This window comes from Paralichthys olivaceus, chromosome 14 (assembly GCF_024713975.1).
Source record: "Paralichthys olivaceus isolate ysfri-2021 chromosome 14, ASM2471397v2, whole genome shotgun sequence".
In the NCBI taxonomy this organism is placed as follows: domain Eukaryota; kingdom Metazoa; phylum Chordata; class Actinopteri; order Pleuronectiformes; family Paralichthyidae; genus Paralichthys; species Paralichthys olivaceus.
This window is the reverse complement of record NC_091106.1, coordinates 8,514,822-8,534,917: the sequence shown is the minus strand read 5'-3', so window position 1 is coordinate 8,534,917 and position 20,096 is coordinate 8,514,822. Positions and strand designations below refer to the sequence as shown.

Sequence of the window (20,096 nt, the reverse complement as noted above, 5' to 3'; positions counted from 1 at the left end):
AACCTGTGCAGGAGGAGATGGCCGAGCTGCAGCAGAGGCTGGCGGAGCTGAGGGACCGCAGTCAATGTCTGGAGGAGCAGATCCAGCAGGAGGAGCAGCAGGTGGAGGCTGAGGAGCTGGAGGGCTCCGTGCTGAGGAGCTGCACCGTGGCCCAGCTCTGCGACATGAGCCAAACACTGCAGGACCTCGTCACATCCGAAAACCGCCTGCAGATTTCCGTCTCCCTGCCACCTTCCACACTAAGGTCAGCGTCAAAGACATGTTGAATAATTGACCAGAGTTTTTTCTCTAGTTGTGTTCTTATAGACTTGATTACATGTTTGCTTACCTGCTAGCTAAACATTTATCTTGGCAAAAAATGTACAAGCACATATCAAAGTCTGTCTGATCCGGTTTAGCCTGTTTTTCTCATTATTTCTGAAATATCATGCCCCCTTAAAAAAACACCAGGTCGTTAAACCACACTACTTTATTACGGGAAATGAACTCTCACCATTTTTGTGTGACCAGTGCATGAAAACAGTTCAATCCCAGTGAAGAAACAAACACATTTATGGCAAAGTCACTCATTCTGTGTGCTCCTGCTGTGCAGAGTCCAGCGTAACTGACAAAATGTGCAAATGTATGTAGAAAATGGAAATGTGTCCTGGAGCGAAGAAACATTTTCACACTTTATACATTTGCATTTTACACCTGCTTGATGTTGTATCACTGGAGTCAAACTTGCCTGAACACTACCCCACTGTGACAATATTTTATCAGACCATCACATGCGTGACCTTCACTCACTGGCAATTTGATTTGGTAAAAGGTTGCACACATATTACTTTTGATGTTTTGGTTGTCATATATTTTGTAGAATTTATACAGCATGGTAAAGTATCATACTAATATGAATCATACGGGAAACAAATAACCATCATTATTGCTCACAGTCTTGCTCAGGGACATTTTGACTGTCCCTGTTGCATCTCTGTCATGTATTCTTCAGGGGCTGCATTAACTGAGAACAGAGTTAACCTTTGACCTCCACCAGGGATGTGATGTTTTTATCTGTTTGTCATGGGGGCCGGATCCACAGATTTTTTCCCCCACTTTCTTTAATATTGCCACACAGAGCGTTCTTCTGCATAAGCCATATTCATTCACCCCTAACTGGTGCAATAGTTCCTGCAGTACCACTGTGCAGCAGGTGGTGCTGCAAGAGAGCTGTGAGATATAGGTGATGACACTACAACAGTGATCAATCTGAGCATGATCTTCCTCCCAGTGTCATGTCACGTATTTCCTTATCATTAGAGGAAGAGGATGTGTGCAGACGATCTGTTTCACTGAATCATCATTTATCCTCCGATTAACAAAGTGGTATCCTTAATAGAACTTATATTATGAATATATCGTACAGCACCACTGTCCTATCTTTATCCAAGAAAGTTTAACTGAGTCACGTTTATTTCAAATCAACATTTAAAACACCGTCAGTGTTACATACTGAATATATGGTGTTATCACAATCCAGAAATAGTGAAAATTGCACACGCTTTTGGAGGTTTGGGAGAGAGCACATGCAACTCTGATGGACACTGGCTGCATTATTCTGTAGTTTATTTTTAGACAAACGTGCCTCCCAGTTGAATGTAATGTGATATACTAATTTATTCAACTTAAAGAGGAACAATTTGTTTATTTGCAGATTCAGAGAGGGTACATCGAGGAGCCACACTCCACTCATCCCCTGTGCCCTCGATCCTCTTCTCTTACACCTGCCTGAACCTGCTTTGAATTTTAATGGTTTTTCTCTCAGATGCAAATGATTACTTTGCATCACCTCCTCTGAAGTTAATAGCCTGCGAGGGTGCACCCTGAAAAGCCTCTATGTCTTGCCACTCGTTAGGAAGACATGGAAATTGTACTTATCGCCTTCTCTGTGGCGTGACCCACCATCACTAGCATAATTTGATATCTGGCATATTCTCACCCCGAGTGGAACGCATTTATTCTGGCTGCTGATTGAAACTGCGACCTCAGATTGGATATTCAGCCGCAGCACATCTCCAGGCGGCTTGCTCCGGGGTCATTGTGATGATTGTGCTGCAGCTCTCTTTCCAAATATCACAGGGGCTTTTCTCTCTCGTGTTGAGGTGCATTTTCTTGTAGTTACCGGATGAAAGAAATCCTCACTTTCCAGAGGAGGCGAATCGCCACAGAAACAGGTGTCGAACACTGATGTTCAGAGCCAACGTTTACTCTGACTTACCCCGAACATCCCCTTGAATAACATGTAAAGGGCAGACGGAATTTTATGATATGAGACAACTGGGACTGTCTCAAGGTGACTGTGTTGTGCTTAATGGATTTTATGCTCTTTTCCCCCCCTCATCTATGAATTGATTTATATCTCTGTCAACAAATAATGTGACCTTAATGGTTTGTCCTGTTTGCTTGTTTACATTACCATGATTACACTTGAACTGAACTATTCATCTCCACAGTTAAATCTAATGAGCCAGTCAATGAAAACAAATGAAACGGTATCTTCTGTTTTTCTTATCATGGACGCTGCTGTAGAGGTTGTTATTAATATAAGAATAATGAAGCCTTTAGATTTAAATTAAATTTCATCAAACTGAAATGTGGAAATAAGAAAGAAAATGAACTTAGGCTTGCGGTTGTATAACCTGTCTATAAAATGACTCAATGTAGAGTTATTTTTCTCTTCTCACAGACTTTCTGCAAATAACTGGTTAATTTATAAGTTTCATATGTAAACGACCAACTCAATCTTTGCACACTAGTTAGACAGCATGTTGGACAGATCCACTTTTCTCCTCTAAATTAAAGTTTCGTCCATTTTTCACATGCAAAGGTTAAATAACTGATCTCAGTTGAGCTCACCGGGATCTTTTTTGACAACATATTTCTCTGTACCATATTCACTTTTTATTATTGTGAAAATACATGGTTTTAGTTTCGCTCAGATATTGTACACCCACTGTGCTTCACTTTTGGGGAAACACAGCTTCTCTATTTCCATCGTAAAAAACCCTCCAAAAACCCCCAAAACATTTTATATTAGAAATGACAGTGTGGAGCTCACTATAAACTGTCTGATGTGAATTATGCATGTTTACAACAGTTTGTCCTACTTTGTGACCAACAAGATATTTAATCCTATAAATTTTGAATTTGTCACCAAGGATGCTTAATTCTCAACAAAGCTAAAACAGTTGAATTCATCACTGTTTAATTGACAGAAAATGAACCAGCAGTGATGAACTAATGGAATCTTCTCTGCTCTGAGTGGCTCTCACAGTGTTTCTCTTGGCTGCTGGTTGCAGTGAAAAACCTCAGTGTTCACTGAGTTGGATGGTGAACACTGTGGACCATATTTTGCCTCTGGGCCACTGTTAAACCCCACAATTATGTGGCCCACCACCAGTGATACAAATCAAGATCAGAAAGTCGATAAAACAGCAGAACCATGGGATTTATTTTCATCAAACGACACAATACACACAATGTTAAAATCCCCTGTTGAGGCCCAGCAGTCCCAACACTGGAAGCCTCCGCTCTGATGCAGACACAGGAGTTTTTAAAGGCCAGGTGCACCTCATTCAACCCATTGGTTCAATCAGGCTGGAGCTCGAGGAGAGACAGGAGAAAAACAGGGACACAGCACAGGAAACACATACAGCCGTAACAGCCACAAACATGACACCAAATGAATCACAGTGTTTCTCTGGATCAGCTGTGCATCTGCTGGACGAGTAAATCAAATAAAAAATAAAAAACAAGTGCTGGTCAACAGGTTTGACACATACATTTAAAAGATGATGATAAATCATTGCTGCGTTTCTGCTGCCCTCAAGTGGCCAAAAATCAGTTATTTCATTTTTTTGCTGCTGTTATCAATATTTTTGTTATAGCAGTAGATCAGATGTGATCAGATTCTTAATGTGGAAGTGTCTTTCGTGATCAGAGCAGAGACCATTATTATATAATCTATAATTATCATGGGACTCAGTTTGTTTTAGTGTCTTTTAGCTAATTGTTTTGGATGTTTGACCTGCAAATATGCTGTTTCATCCTCAGATGGCCAACAGTGTTGACATTATTGACTTTATAGGTTTTTAGCAATTTAAGCAAACATGCAAAGATTCATGATTAACAGTCCCATCTTCCATGTTGGGTCCCAGTGGAAATAGTTTTCCTTTTCTTTGATATATTTATTTTATATGCAGTTACAAACCTGTCATTCTTTTATTCTTATTACTCGATGTTTTTTGATGTTTTTGCTGCCGTGGTTGCAAGGATGTAGAACTATTGGCTTTGTCAGTTCTCTTCTTTTCCCACTAGACTAGATTTTATTTTCTGTATAAAAGTTAAACTCAGTATTTCTTGATTGTGTGCTTTGCAGCTAGATGGAAAAAATGTCCCTAAAAGAAAGAAATGACTTCTAGTGCTGAACTGAATCATTTTCTATCTATTTCATTTTTTTGCAGGCTGCAGGAGCAGGAGCAGGCATTGAATCTGTCCATCAAGGAAGCCACTGCTAAAGTAAGCCACCGCTCCTCTGACCCAATTTACCTCACAACAGCTCAGCCTCGCCTCAGGATGCCAGCAATGATTGAAAGATTTTGAATATCAAAGGAGTAGTCGGTCAGAACAGGAAGGATGTGTTGTTTGCCAGCTTCATTGTGTTAAATGTGCCAACGAAATGTTAAAGTTTGAACTCACGGGCTGATATCTGTTTGATAAAAGCCAGTGAACTCTCTGCAGATGTCGGCAGAAATGGCTGGAGATTGTATTTGGACTAAATCCTCCATAAAATCCTCAGTAAAACAATTCAACTTTTTATTTTCCCTGCATCTCTAAAGAAAAATAATTAAAGTTGTGAATTTGGTGGGTTTTCTGTGCATCCCATGTGTGAATTGCTTAGTGTGCTTCAAATGTGCCGTGTCTCTGGAGGTTCCTCTTGCTTCTCAGGGTTTAGGTTTTCCTTCTATGTGTACATTCTGTAGATCTCTGCAGCAGAAGCAGAAGAAATCTGTGAGAGGTGCTGCTTTAAGGACAAACAGTGTGAGAGAGAGAGAGACAGGGGGCACAGCAGGGGGCACAGGGCTCTGTGAAGACATTTTTACTCTTACTATGTTCTTTAGAAAGAAATCATCAAATGTTTGGTTCATGCTACGACTTCAGTTCAGAGGAATATATAGGCTTTGTAAATGAGTTTAGTAATATTGTGGCTTTGTGTCTGAATATATATATATATATATATTAAAGCTTTCTATATGGATATAAGAATTAAATATAAACATATGAATGTATAAATATAAAGGCTTAAATATGAGTATAGGAATTATAAGAACACAGGAATATATTTATATATATATAAACTCATTGCATTGACATGTTTTCCACAGTCCTAAGTTTGTCCATTGTTCAGTTGAAATGAAACTTTCTGTTGCTAAATGAGATATCCACCATGTGGAAAATGGAACACCTGCTGTGACAAAACGATCGCTGCCATGAAAGAAACTTTCAGTCTCTCTATTGACTTTTTCAAAACCGACAAATGGCCAGATGTTTTGAAATCAAATCACCTCATGTCAGGATTTCTACAGTTTGAAAAGCAGCTTCGAGTCCATGTAACGTGTGAAATGAAAATTATGCAAGGCTGTTTGAGCGAACCGTTGTCTGTATTTCTGGGGAAGAAAAACTCCCTGGAGATGTTCTGCCTCAGAAATATCAACCTATTTGACAGCCTTTTCAAAGTGTTGCACAAAAGTGTGTCAGATTCGACGAGAATATGCGTCAGATATTCCGGCTGCACATCCCTTTGAACAGTGAAAATAGTTCCTCAAAAGAAGGAAGCTCATCATGGGGATTGTATCTGGCCGCAGTTCAAAGTGAATACATTAGAAAGAAGAGAGGTGTAAAGGGCAGGATGAGGGCAGATGGGGCTAGACAGGTTGTATCTGAAGCCATCAACCCCTCTGTGAAAGCTGCAGATCTGAGGTGCTGCCTCCCCATCAGGACCGTGACATTCAGGGCCTTTTTCCTCGCTGACATTCTAATGGCATACTTTATGGAGATTTCACATTTCACTGTCTGTCCGCTCAAAAAGGAGACATACTCTTTTTCTTTGTAAAGGTTATCGACAAGGTAACACGTTGACGTTGATGCCCTGGTGTGTATTCAACACAGGGCCAGAAGGACTGAAATGAATCTGTAAGGTCTTGTAAGAATGGAAATGAAAGCAGAATTGGAAATGAGCAATGCCTCCTGTGGGATCCATGTGTCTGCAAAGGTTTTGCTAGTTACCACCCTCCCCTCCCTTCCTCTCGCTCTCTCCTCTGCCCCTTTCTCTCTCTTTTCCCCAGGTGGTCATGAGTCAGAGGCTGGGAAGCAGCCTAAGGAGAAAAGTCAGTGAGACTGAAACGCAGCTTTTGGCTCTGCATGAAGCCAAACTGGCGGCCATCTCAGGTAAATCCCCGCTCAACCACACCCGATCACACCCCTGCACAGAGTTCCCGTCTTTTTATTTACCTCATTTACTTGGATCGCCCGCCATTAGGCTCGCTTAATTGTGCCATTAATGATCAAGGCGCCCATTAATGGGCAGTGTAAGTTTTAATGTCCTGCTGTGGTGCGCTGGTGCAGGTAATGACTTCAGCAGTGCCAAGGAGCTGAAGGCTGAGATGAAGGCCGTTTACCAGGAGCGAGATCGTCTGGAGGTTCTGACCAAGAGGCTGCACAGCCTCAGCTCGGGGAGCAGCCAGGAGCTGGCCAGGATGAAGGAGCAGAGGCAGCAGCTCAGGAAGGAGCTGGAGCAGAGGGAGGCTCTGCACGGTGAGTCACTGAGTTCAGTCTGCATCAAGATCACATGAAAGATGGAACTGGACCGCAGAGTGAAATAGAAAATAATTTACAGCAGCAGATCATCCTCATCACAGTAGTAAAGAGTCTCTCAAGGCTACAGCCACATAGGTTTTTGTTTGAATATGGTGTTTTTAATCTAATACAATCTCTGTTCACATAAGCGTTTTGGCTTCGTATCAGTTTTACTCCCTGTGCATACTAACACGCCTGTACATTGGGCATGTGTGTCCTAAAGTATTTTGTTGTTAGTTGCAGGATTGTCTCATATTGCTCGAATAATAGCTTGTGTCCTGCATATGTTCACAGTTTTATCATTTTAAAAGGCAGAATATAACTGCACAACAGGTTTTCACATAAAGAACAGCGTCAACAACGCTTGTAATGAATTATCCAGGTTGCGTTATACACTGGTAGCCAAGGCTGATGCCTGTTGTATTCTTGGCCTGACAAGCAACAAGACCCAATCAGTAAGCATTTGTGAGCGTCTACGTCATTGTTTCCAAACATCTCTGTTTCAGCCTGTCTAGACTAAAATGCAGCCCCGGAGAAAACAGTACTTGCAGCATCTTCACACTTTTCAGTGGTTTATATATATATATATACATATATATATATATATAGTTGATGCGATTTCAAACAAAAAGATAGTAGTATGGATGCCTAAGGTCAACAAATAATTAAAAAAACACATGCACAATCACCTGAAAGAACAATGCTGCGTTGTTTCACCTGCCCACTGAGACAAGAGAGCATTTGTTGTATTTTTTAAAAGGTACCTCTTTTTCTTTGAATCCACCTTTTTTTGAAATATCAACTCAAATTTGCTCTTTGAAAGAGAAGTTCTATCTTGATGTTGCTGCACGCTGGGAGGACATCAATGGACGATGACTTTTCTCCCAAACGAAGCAGAAGTGATCTGCTGTCAGCGGGGACTTGGCGTCAAATGATTTGCCAGCAGGATTGGCAGCTGTTAAGAGGAGCGGGTGGAGGGGTTGGTGGTGGTGTGCAGGGGAAATGAGCTTTAGATTGTGTGAAGTAGCCAATTACCTCCAAGCCACTCAGTGCAGACATGGCTCTCTCTCTTTCTCTCTCTCTCTCTCTCTCTCTCCAACTCGAGGAGATCTTAATACAGCTCAAAGAGGGGGCTTGCTTTTTAGGGTTGGATGTGGGGAGGGGGTTTGTCCTCCTGGCACTAGCAGAGAGATAAATGGATTTTGACGGCACCACCTGCAGTGCTACTCTCTCTACTCCATCAGTCACAGGGGTATTTCTAAAAAAAAAAAAAAAAAGGTCACTTCACTTTGTAAGGCTCTGAGACAGGAGCGGGGAGCGGTGATGTGACGGGGCCAGAGCAGGTTGTGAGGGTCTGGAGATGGACGCTCTGGATCAGGCGGTGGCTGCAACACCATGCAATGCAATCAGCCATCTAGCATACACTTTGTCATTAAAGCCTGTAGCTGCAGCATCACTATTGGCCTTTGTCTTGTCTGGAATGCACCACCTGCTGCCACTAGGGGGCACTCTTTCATTGTTGCAAGCAGGATGAGTTGCATTGAGTGTTTCTGCTAATGCATGCACTTTTGTTCATGTAATTTCCATGATTTCATATTATTGTTGCAGAAATCAATTCTTTTCACTTGCAAAATCAAATTTGTTTCTTTTCCTTCCAACCGTGTGCATGAAACCCAGTCACTTGCCTGATTTCTGCTGCTGAAGCACTGTCTTGAACACCGTGACAACCGGGGGATAACATTAATCTCCCCCTGACAACCAGCAAAGACACATTCAAGTTCACATCTCTCCTCTAAACACACACAGAGTGCCTCATGCAGAGCAGCGCAGCTCTTGAGGATGCAGAGGCTGGGAAAACCAGTGACACACGAACGCTCCTGTTAAACAAAGAAAAAGGGGGGAGTCAGGTGGGTAACGCATCACAAATGTGGGAAGAGACAGCAAGTTAATGATTGGTTGTGTGTGACTTGCTTAAATGCTCAAGTGGGTGCACACAATATGGCAGTATGGGCGCAATTTCACTATGTGTTGCTGACACCAAGCAAGGGGCTCATTAAACTGTCATCCTTTTTGGTAATAAGGGCCTGGCACATGTTCTCTGGAACCTGATAGCCCACAAACAGCAGATTACCATTTCTGTAGCTGGAGGAGATTAGAAATTACTGTCTACTTCAAAGTCAAGATGGCCATCCATTTGGTTTCTGAGGCGTTTCTAGCACATGATAATGACACTGATGACATCTTTAAACAAGATATCTAAATTCCTGTTCATGAAAAACTACTTTCATGGTGTAGAGCTTTACAGCCACAGGACAGGCAGCTATACCTTGACAACATCTCCATGCGTTTACACAGCTTTTGCTTGTTGAGCATCTCCGCCCTCTGGCTGTGTGGGGCGTTTTGGCCTGGGAGCCATTATGTGCCTAATTGCCACATGGCACGAGCGCTGATGAATACCAAAGCCATTAAAGCCGCTGGTCTGATTCCCTGCTGAGAGTATAATTTTGTCCCCAAGGGAGATCTGGAGTAAGACTAAATTTACCAATAAATAATTGAGGAGCCGAGTAAGATGCGTAAATGACCCCCAGGAGTGAGGACATTCAAGTGTGGCGGGAGGGTAAGTGTGTGTGTGTGTCCCTTGATTTATCCACGTATTCTTTTAATGCTGCTGTTAGTATGCAGACTGCTACGTATATTGTAGCAGGCAGGTCACTGGGTCTTCAGTGAATACAATAAATTGTTCGGCTCCAACACATTTAATTAGTGTGCTTTTTTATGTCTTTTTGCTCAATCTCCAGCATCATTCTTTTGTCATACAGCTCCTGCTCCAGTGTGACCTCTGTGCGGGTCATGCAGCCCGTCCAGGTCAATCTCAACCATGCGTACCTATCCAACAACTGAAGTGCACATCAAAATACCGTCACTCTGCATTATTAGACAAATGCTGTTTTCTCTTAATGGAGTGCCAGCGGTAGAGGCGAGGACATATATGATTTATTCATGGCGCTGCCTCTCTCTCAGGGTGCTTCTGTTGAGGACTTGATGGAACGTATGACAGCTCTTCTCCTAAAGAGCGCCTGAATGATTGAGAGCGGTGTGGTGGTTAAGTGGACCCAGGAGGATTTTTTTCGCCTGGTTTTTGTCTCTGAAGTTTTGCCACTATCCATTTTTTCCCTATGATGTCATTTCATTGTGATTGCCAGGAGACTCAGAACGTCCGTACTCATAAGAATGACGACAAAAACAAAGAGAAGTTGATTGAGGCATCACTGCAGGAGCTGCCGTCACTGCATAATCAGTTTCTTTTCTTTAAATCTTTACCACGCAGACGGAGGCAGAGTTTCACTGTGTCAGATCTATCCAGCAAAGTGAAGCTCAAACGTTTGTTTTTAGCCACTCTAGGGGCGACAATGAGATTTCTCAACAACCACTGAATTGAATTCTCATCAGGAGCCATCTACTGGTAGTAAATGGTAAATGCACTGTATTTATACAGCGTTTTTACAGTACATGTTGGTAGTGTTTTTACATAATCATATTCACATATTCATATAGCGCTTCTATATACAGAATCTTTTCCATCACACACCATCCAAACACTGTCTGCACAGACACCAGAGTTTGGTACCTTGCCCAAGGTCACTCCAGAACACACACTGGAGGAGATGGAGATTGAACATCTACCAAACTTCTAGTTGGTAGATGACCCACTCCATCTACTGATCCACAGCTGCGCCTGTTCTGTAATTCTGTTTATGACTAAATTCCTGAACAACTAATGACATTTCTTCTCTCAGCCATGTGTTGCTAATTACGCTCATTACCTACCAAGGAGATTATGTTTTCACCCCTGTCTGTTTGTTTATCTGTCTGTTAGTTAGGAGGATTACACAAAAACATTGAATAGAACAGCCATGAAACTTGGTGGAAGGATGAGGTCTGGGCCAGGACTCATTACATTTTGGTGTGGATCTGGATCAGGGGATACAGAATTCTTTACCACTCTCTAACAATGAGTGCAGCTTGAATTTAAAGTACTGGCTGAGGTTTGCACTCCACTGAGAACTATTCTAGTTTAGAACGGCAACAATCACAGATAATAATTTGGTTCTATTGATTATTTAGATAATCATTTCATTCTTGTCTTACTTTGTCAAGCAAAATAGTTTCTGAAATTTGATGTGTGTGTGAAATTTGGCAGCTTGATTGAATTTGCATGCCATTCTAGTTAGCAAATGCTAACATGCTAACCTTAGATGACACTGTGTGTGTTACAGTCTAAAGGGCCCCAGATTGTTTGAGAGTTCTTCTGTTATTGGGCCTCCCACCAAATCTTATTTTCAGCCCAGAGCAAAAATAAGTTTGGAGTCTCTTCTTGAGTTATAATGACACTGAGCATGTCTAACTTTTCAGTCAGATGGATTCAGCACCCTGAACTGAAATATATACCCACACCTTGCACAGTTTTTGTACACAGAGCAATTTTTTGGGGTGTGAAATGATTCGTTTTGTTGTGCGTTCGTGCATAGCCCCACAATATGTTCCACTGTGCTGTCTGTGCTTTGTGATCCTACTGCCTTAAAGCACCGTGGGTTAGTAAATGTCTGTGTAAGAGATCAGCCTGTCCCTCTTCCTCCATTAGCCGTGCTGCTGGGCTGCTGTTAGGTTCAGATGCAGCCATACGTTGAGTGTCTGCATATGCTGACAGTGTGTTTGTGTTACCTGCAGTGCTGCCGCACTCAAACAGCCCGAGCCGAGCTTAAACACATTAATCACAGTCAGTGCCTTAAACTCAGTTACAAAGACACACAATTTCTCTTCTGCCTTATTATGTGCTGGCTTTTATAACACGCATACAGGCGGTGCTGTGTTAGCACGGAGCCGCCCCTAATTTGTTTCACAACATGGAGGCCTCACAGATGTTAGCTGCTTTTATTGTTGCAAGGCAGTGAAAAAATTACTGCATTATTCACTTTCAATTAGAGAGTTGTTTAAATGCTTATAATGCAGCAGCGACTCTAAACACCTTGCCGTCGTTAACTTCTACTGGCTCATTAAAGCCCATAACTTCATCATCGCAAATTGTGCATCGGCGTGCGAGATGGTATCTCTGCTCCATTTGCTTTATCTGTCTACATCACTGATTATAATCATTAGATTCATCATTTTTTTTATCAACTTTATATCTTTATCTCTGAAGTAATTATTTCTTCATTAGACTAATGAATGAGTGTTTTGACCTATGTGGAGCAAACGGCCTCTGTGCAACATCCATTCGTTCTCACCACCTTTCAATGGAGTCTCAGTTCTGTTTGTATTGTGAATGAGTGGTCCTCTTCGATTTTGGCCGGGGTCCTTGGCAACAATCAGCGATGGTTAGCGCCCGCTGAGATCACTGCTGTGAGGGGGGGCTGAGCTCATGAATTTTCCAGCACGGACTCTGTGAATTCCTTTGTGAGGTTCCTTTAACACTGAATCCACTGCCGCATGTATTAGGGGCAAGCAGAGTGGCTGTCTCTTCTTTGTGGGTTTTTTAGTAGCAGTTTTATTCACATGGCCTGCCAATGACAGCCACCTCCCGCAGACTATACAGGAAGTGATAATATCTCCTAGTGCTCGGGTTCCACTCAGCGCAGGAGGAGGCTCTGCCGCTTGATGTCTTGTCCCACTCTATAAAGAAAAGATTATTTTCATCTGTCACGCTCAGAAAGAGGCTCACTAGTTTTGCCACCGGTTGGCATGGCGACAGGATGGCGCTCTGACTCTACCCGGCGTGTAACAGCATCAGCGTCGGAGGAAATATTAAGTTAACGGTTGATACTCTCATGCCTGTAACTCCCATCTTCATCTGCCTTCTCTATTGACTCTTTCTATCCCTCACAATAAGTGATTTCTAAATCTGGCTCTCGCTGTTGTTGGAGCTGTAGACTACTTTGTCTTCTCGCATCTGCACATGCTCTGTGCCATTCAAAGTCAGTCTTAATGCCTCCATGTATTATTCAGTGGCTATCTCCTTGCACGCTTCTTAACGCAGCCAGCATGAATGGAAGTTGACAAGGGAGACTCTGTCAGGTAGGATAGGATCTCACACAGCAATTAGAGGGGTGGTAAGTGAGCTGTCTGGTCCATGAACACTAGATCCGCTCAGCAGATATTTGATAGCAACTCCAGCGGCCTCGTCCCTCTGATTGAGCAAATTTGGGCACTTTGAGAGAAGACGACTCTTTGGCGAGATTTCATTTTCTGTGACACGCACATACAACCTCCAGAAATAGCCCGAATATCTCCAAACTCATTATCTCATTTCTGCACCAAAGTATGGACGAGAATACATGTGTGTATGCATGTGTGAACATATTACTCATGTTGTGGGGACCATTAAACTTTAAGGTGGAGACATTTTATGTGAGGATAAGTTTGGAGTTAGGGAAGTAGTTATGATTAGTCTCCAGTAAAATGAATAGATGTCTATGTAATGTCCTCTGAAGTCATGGAGACAGAAGTGTGTATGTGTGTGTGTCATTTTCCTTTACTTCCCACTGTGCCAGCTCCCATCCTGTCTCATCTTGGAGCCGAAGCTGTCTAATAACCACCATCAAGACAATGATACAAATTATATTTCAAACCTCCGTGTGATTCAGAACAGCCAATTAGGTGACTTTCTCTCTCTGTCAGCCAGAATCAATGTGAGCGAGCTAAATGGCTTCACACTGGAGTAGCTTCTAAACCATTGTTTTGGCTTGTGTCTCCTTAAAATGAAACAATTTTTGCAGTTTGTGGGGGGATGGTGTTTACTCTATTAAGGTAATATTTTTACTTTATGTTAAATACCCTTATTCTGAGAGTTTGATGAGATGTTTGTTTTAGCAAACTGGTTGCTGGCTGTGGCTCCAAATTTATATTTCCTACAATGTGAAACTGCTCTTTCCCCCAACAAGATGAATGTATTATTGTTTTACGGGATTGAATGGATAAATGTATCCAGTTTTTTGCATGAAAAGTACGTTAGAATATCCGGGTTACTTAAAAGGAAAACAATTCAGAGATATGGTGAAAAAAGTAACAAACTTATGAGCATAAAGTTGTGAGAAAAAAGTAATATTAAGGCTAGGGGGAATTTAAGAGGAACAGCCTGTCATCTGTGTCAAGTTATGATTATGGAGAAATTGCCCCTTTTGTGGAAGAGGAAATGTTTGGTATTGGTACTGTAAGATGTAGGTTGTTTCTTATTAAATTACTGTTTTATTTGTGGTATTAACACTTTATTCTCATTATATTCTCATGACATTATTCTTGAATTCTTTTTCTTCAATGTGGCCCTAATGCTTGTAGAAAAGACTGAAAAAAGAACTGCACAATAAGTGTAAGAATATGTTTTTTAACTCTCTCCTGTCTTGGTAATAATTTCATGTCCTCTCAGATCTATCACTAGACCTCTTGGGGGCCACCGGCCTCCACTGAATCGAACAGGAGTTATACAGATGTTTTGATGGCCAGATTTATTATGCCAGCTTTGTGTGTGTGCGGTGCAATTGGATATAAGTGCATATTATTGTGTTCAAAGATCTGCTGCTGCGGGGGGATCATCTTCTCATGTTTCATACATGAGCTTGTTAACGACGCTCAGATTTGCCCTCCTCTCCGTCCTGACTAACGCTCAGCCAGCCTTCATCTGCCTCCTTGGGCGCAGCTCACTGCTGGCAGGAGGGTGCTGGAAGCAACATAAGCCATGCATCCAACTTTATGCCCCACAGAAAAATCTGGCACGATACAAGGACCTATGCCACAATAGAAATCTCCTTTTTATCCTGCGGCCGTCTCCAATTTTATCCCCTCTCAGAGCAGTGGGAATCATCTTTCTTCACTTGTTTCTTTGTCTGAAAAGAGAGCGGGAGCCATCTGGGCTTTTGTGCTGAACTGTGCTCTTGCAGTTTCTCCCCACAATACCATCGCCAGCAGTGATGACTACCTCTCCTAATAGAGCCCGTGTACGAGATAGCTAATGTCAACGCAGTTTTTAATGGTATTAGAACTGTGATTCGTTGCTAGGTTACGCCATCACGGTTAATAAAAGTAGTAAATGAAGTGCAAGTAACAGACTGCTGTTCTCCCTGTGCTTCTCTCCACACAGAAAGCCGACTGAAAGAGAACACCACCAAGTATATTGAGCTGTTGGAGGACAGGCTGCACAGGTAAGTGTTCAGAGACATTTCTCTCCTGTTAGTACACACACAGAGACTCAATATTCCACAGCAAGGGGACATAAACAGAGCAACAGCCTCAGAGGAATTTCCTCTCACCTCTGTTGTCCTCTAATTAGAGCGCTGTCTCCCCAACACATCACCTCATGTACTCACACCCTTCTCTCATGTTGTTGTTTCCCAGAGCCCCTTTCTCACGTCTCACTCCATCTCTCCATCTGTGCACTTTGACCTCCTCCTCCCATCTTTTCTTATATCTTCTGTACCTTTATGTTTTCAGCTCGCATTCCACACACCCCCACCCCCACCCCACACACACATCTGTAAAGCATTTTAAACGAAACACTATCACTTTCTCTGCATTTCATTGTCTCTATCTGCGTCTCCTAAATCAGTGAGGACGTGTGTGTTGTGTTGCGGGTGGTCGCCCATGGAGCCTGTGTGCTGAGTGGCTCTGACTCTTCCAGCAGAGGGCGAGGAACCCAGTGAACTGATGACACCACACGTCTGTTTATGCTTCCTTATGGAGATTGGAGCTGTTTAGCTCGTCTCTCCAGCAGACAAACAGACAGACAGTCAGGGCTGAGCAGCTGCGATGTGATCAACTCGTATTCTGCTGTGTTTTTCTACCATTTGTATTTTACAGAATAGACTTCCATTCTGTCTTCCACTCAGTCTCTTCAGGTCAGGAATCCCTGTGAGCCAGGAAAAGCCTGTATTGTCAGATACAGTGTGTCTGCGTGACCCTTGTCTCTGTTTGTGGAGTGTGAGAGGGGGAGATGTCTGTGTTGCATCCTTGAGAGAGGCAGGGTCATCTCTCTGGATGGGAGCCAGGAGTCCGTCACATTCTGTAGGGTGGTTTATAGGGAAGTGCAGCCTGAGGGTCTCTGTGGTCAAGGGCCAACATGGCTGTGATCTCAGGGCCCAGTAGGGAATCGTGACTCAGATCCTCTTCTGTCAATAGGGCAGGTGGACGCTTTGTTTTTTGTGGTTTTTCAGAGTATTGAATGGGGGAAAAACAATAAACTATCCTAGACAGTAAGGTTGCCATCTTGTGCATTTGGAGCCAGAGTCTGGGCAGTAGTTATTGGCAGATGGATCTGCGGTGGTTAGGTCCCACTGATATACCAGTTTATGCTTGGCCAATCGTGAGGAGTCTCAGCTGTCAATCACGATGTTTCAAGCCATTTTTATAGCATCAAATATAAAAGAAAAATAAATATTTAGCCAAATATCAGTCAGATAAAAACGATAAAATGACATTATAAACCCAGAAAGCAGGTCTTTTTCCTTCTTCCTATCCTTCCATTAGGTTGTGAGGCTGGAGCCAATCCCAGCTGACATTGGGTGAGAGACGGGGAACACCATCAGTGTGTCACGGGCACAGGTCACAGGGCTGACATATAAAAACAAACAACCATTCACACTCACAGTCCCCCCTACAGGCAATACAGAGTCGCTAATTATCATATCCTGCATGTGTTTGGACTGGGGGAGTAAACCTGACGAATCAGGCACCCACACATGAAGAGAACATGTGAACTCCACGCACAGAGAGACTCTGAATTAAGCTGGGTTCAAACCCAGAACCCTGAACTGATTTTAAACTTGGTGGAGAGGTGGGGTAGGGACCATGAAATAAATAATTTTACTGCCACTTTTTCGCAAAAGTTCCTTATTCAACAAATAATGCAGAGATCAGGCATAGAGTGGTAATATGAACAGGTGAAATCTGGTGCAGATCCACTCTCTGAGAGCCCTTTTAGTTGTTAATAGAATTCTTGGCCTTGAAAAGAGTTTGAATACTTGATGCATCTTCATCTCCTGTTTTAAAGGAGCTCTTATGTATATTGATGCTCTCTTTCAGTCTCTACTATTATATGGATCAAATGTGTCACACCTCGGCTCATGTTGATCATAAGAGGGACACACACATGTAACTGAAAACAAATATATTGTAAAGATATACAAATGAATTTTAGTCAAAAACATACAACAAAAACTAAGGGCTGTAAAAGCAGGCAGGAGAAAAGACTTAGACAGCTTATAATGTCCATGTTGATACTGTGAGTCATGGCGCCCACAATCAAATCAACACATGGGCAGTGAGTAGAGAAAACATTTTTAGATTCATTGTGAAACAGGTGCAGGTCAGAGAACATCAGCTGAGTAGATGGTCCTTCAATGTGGCCCAGCACACATCTGGTCGACACAGCACAATGAACGTGGCCACATGCGTCCAAAACCACCTCCAAATTTGGTCCTAGTGATCACATCTCACTCAGGACGCTTTTGGGTGCATTCACACAGAAACTTAGAGCTGACCACTCATGATGGGATCACTCAGGACAGGTTTTAAATATGAACAGTGTCACTGAAAAAAGAAACATATAAAAGGACACCGTCTCAGTTTTTGGTAACTCCTTAAGTAATTTACCTGCTCATCACTTTCTGTATTAATGGATTTGCTCTCAAGCATTGGATCAGCTCCCACAACCAGAATAAATCACAAATGCAGCTGTGACTTTCTGGAGAGAATCAGTAGCTTCCACCAGCTCCAGTTTGGTACAACGACACATATTCAGCTTGACTCAATGAACATTCAGGACACCCATCATCCAGTGAGAATTTTAGCAGTCACCTCTAATGTACATTATCGCTGATGGAGTGCAGCGATGACGGGAGGTGAGGAGAGAGGAGGGAGGAGGAGGGAGGAGGAGAGAGGCAGATTAGTACTGGTGAGATGTCTGGTCTCCGTGGAGACGGATGGTGTTGAAAAAAAGCAATTATCTCCTCCTTGCTAAAGACTAGAACAGGATGTTGGAGCAGCGGAGATGCTGTAAGTATGTCACCAGAACAAAACACATTTTATTCAGATTAGCAGCATGGAACAGTTGTTTAATACATTATGTAGATGTTTCATTAGGAAATGCTTCCCCGTTTTTTTCCTATATTTATGCAACCTTCTGTTGAGGGTTAGATGCCAGTCATCACTTTACATGGATACAATTCAAACAGTGTCATTAAAATACTCAGACATACTGTTATCCTGTGAAATTGAAGTCACAATAAGAGCATTTAAGCAGGAGAAGAAGTGGAAAAAATCTTTTAATGTCCTAAACCGTGAATGTGTCAAAAAGAAAAATAAAGTGTTGGACATCAGTTGCTGAAATGGCAGCTGTAAAAACCTCTCCAGACATCAAGCCACCCACCTTACAAATGCTTCACTTCATTCACCATCCATCACACCTCTCATGCAGCAGTCAACACCTTGCATTTCCCCATATTATTAGCACATCCAGTCAGCTGGTGTTGTTTGAGATGTTGCGGCACGATTAAGGTGAAAGATTCCCGTCTTTGATTTTCTCACAAATGTGTTACTTTGTGTTTATGGCTTTTGTGTAAACTCAACATGAGAGGCGACAAGTGAAAGTTTGGTTTATTTTTGAAGAGTTCAGAGCAAAAACTAACAGCTTAGTCTTAAGGATATGAGCTGTTTGTCACATTCTGTCTGATACTGATATTCAGGTGTGAAGGGTAAAGATGCAGGTGATCCAAGGTGCGTTGAATCGAGGACAACTGGACTTGTTAACTTGAAGCCAGGGCTGGATCCAGGGCAGAAATTTGATTGGCCTCTGAAGCATCCCTGTCCTGTCAGTAGTTTTTAAAGAAACATTTTTTTACTTACAATGCTATAACAAGAAATCTCAGAATGTGTTTAAATGTTTTCTGAAAAACACAATGTGCTTGATGAAAGTACAGTTCTCAGAATAATGACGTGTGGCTTAGAATCAAAGCCACGGTGCTATCACGGAATAACTTGGTGTAAACTGGGGCCCTTTTATGGCCCCCGAAATCTAGCTCCGCCACTGCTTGAAGCCTCTTGGATGAGAGTTGCCGGGTGGCATTCAGTATATTGGTCTGATGGAGTGTGAACCTGCCCTGTGCCTTTTCAGCTCATGGAGAATCTAAGTGAACATTCAACACTTGTATTTATAATCCCTCCTCTGTAGCTGTCTGTGTGCGTATACGTAATGCCTTGAGAAAGAGCAGTCCTGTCAGTCAGCAGTCCCACGGGGGGGCCGAGACACTGCACAAGGAGTTTGCTTGCCTTTCTCATCTCCTTATTACTGGGCCATCAGCTGAGAAGCTCGCCCACACCCTGCCACTGTCAGATGGCGGGCTGAGCGGCTGCCACCAATTAACCCACGGGCGTCGGGTTCATACCGTCGGGCACCAGGACGCCACCATCACAGGGAGGCTTAGGCACTGACATGTAGCCTGAGTTTGCAGCGCACTTAGAGCCAGTGCCAGTTGTCTGTAATGAATTGCGGTTGTTGTCGCTGAAGAGGAGCTTTCAGTGATGGATGAAGGAGGCTTTGACATTTTTAGGGGAATTTATGATTGTTGAACACTGAAACACCACAGAGAGTGATTTATAAGCATGCGTGTGTGTAACTAACACACGTGCCCAAATATGTGTGTGTATGTGTGTCCCTCCACTTCAGAAGAGACAAATAACAATGGCCTGGTGCACTGGCTGCATCCCCACTATGGCAGAATTCAGAAGCAGTAGCGTTGAGTAGCAGCTTAGGGTGGGCAGGGGGGCCGGGCCGGGTAATTTTTCTATTGTCTGTTCTCCAAATGAAGGTTAGAGCAGGGCTGAGAGGCGTGCGTTGGCAGTGTACAGAGGTTGGCGGTCTTTTCAGGCAGGAGATGGGCTGGAAAACAAGTGGCATTCAATTTACGGGCGGCCTCGTCGCTGAGAGAGAGATGGAGGGAGAGGGAGATTAAATAATATTGTCTGGGTTCTTTTGTGTTTGTTTACATTTGATGGAGAATGGAGCAATTTCTCAAATCAAACGGCACAGCAGGAACGCACACTCCAGGTGGAATTACTGTTTATATTCTAGTGGCGTATGTTTAAGTATATTTGTGTTTAGAGTATGAAATAGTTTTTCATCGTTCTGAATCACTCAATATGAGACTTAGTGTTTGTGA

The 20,096-nt window shown here is 42.8% G+C and overlaps 1 protein-coding gene across 2 annotated transcripts in view; it reads left to right on the top strand.

The window, feature by feature from the left end:
- The window catches only part of disc1 (DISC1 scaffold protein), a 43,301-nt gene that overhangs the window by 9,391 nt on the left and 13,814 nt on the right, over nucleotides 1-20,096 (top strand). For both annotated transcript variants that reach the window (XR_011246053.1, XM_069538834.1), the window contains exons 6-10: nucleotides 12-244; nucleotides 4,503-4,557; nucleotides 6,384-6,486; nucleotides 6,664-6,852; nucleotides 15,026-15,086. Coding sequence is in view for 1 of the 2 variants with exons in the window: in XM_069538834.1 (XP_069394935.1) it covers nucleotides 12-244; nucleotides 4,503-4,557; nucleotides 6,384-6,486; nucleotides 6,664-6,852; nucleotides 15,026-15,086 (641 nt within the window). In the remaining variant the exon portion in view is untranslated. The remainder of the gene's footprint in view (nucleotides 1-11; nucleotides 245-4,502; nucleotides 4,558-6,383; nucleotides 6,487-6,663; nucleotides 6,853-15,025; nucleotides 15,087-20,096) is intronic.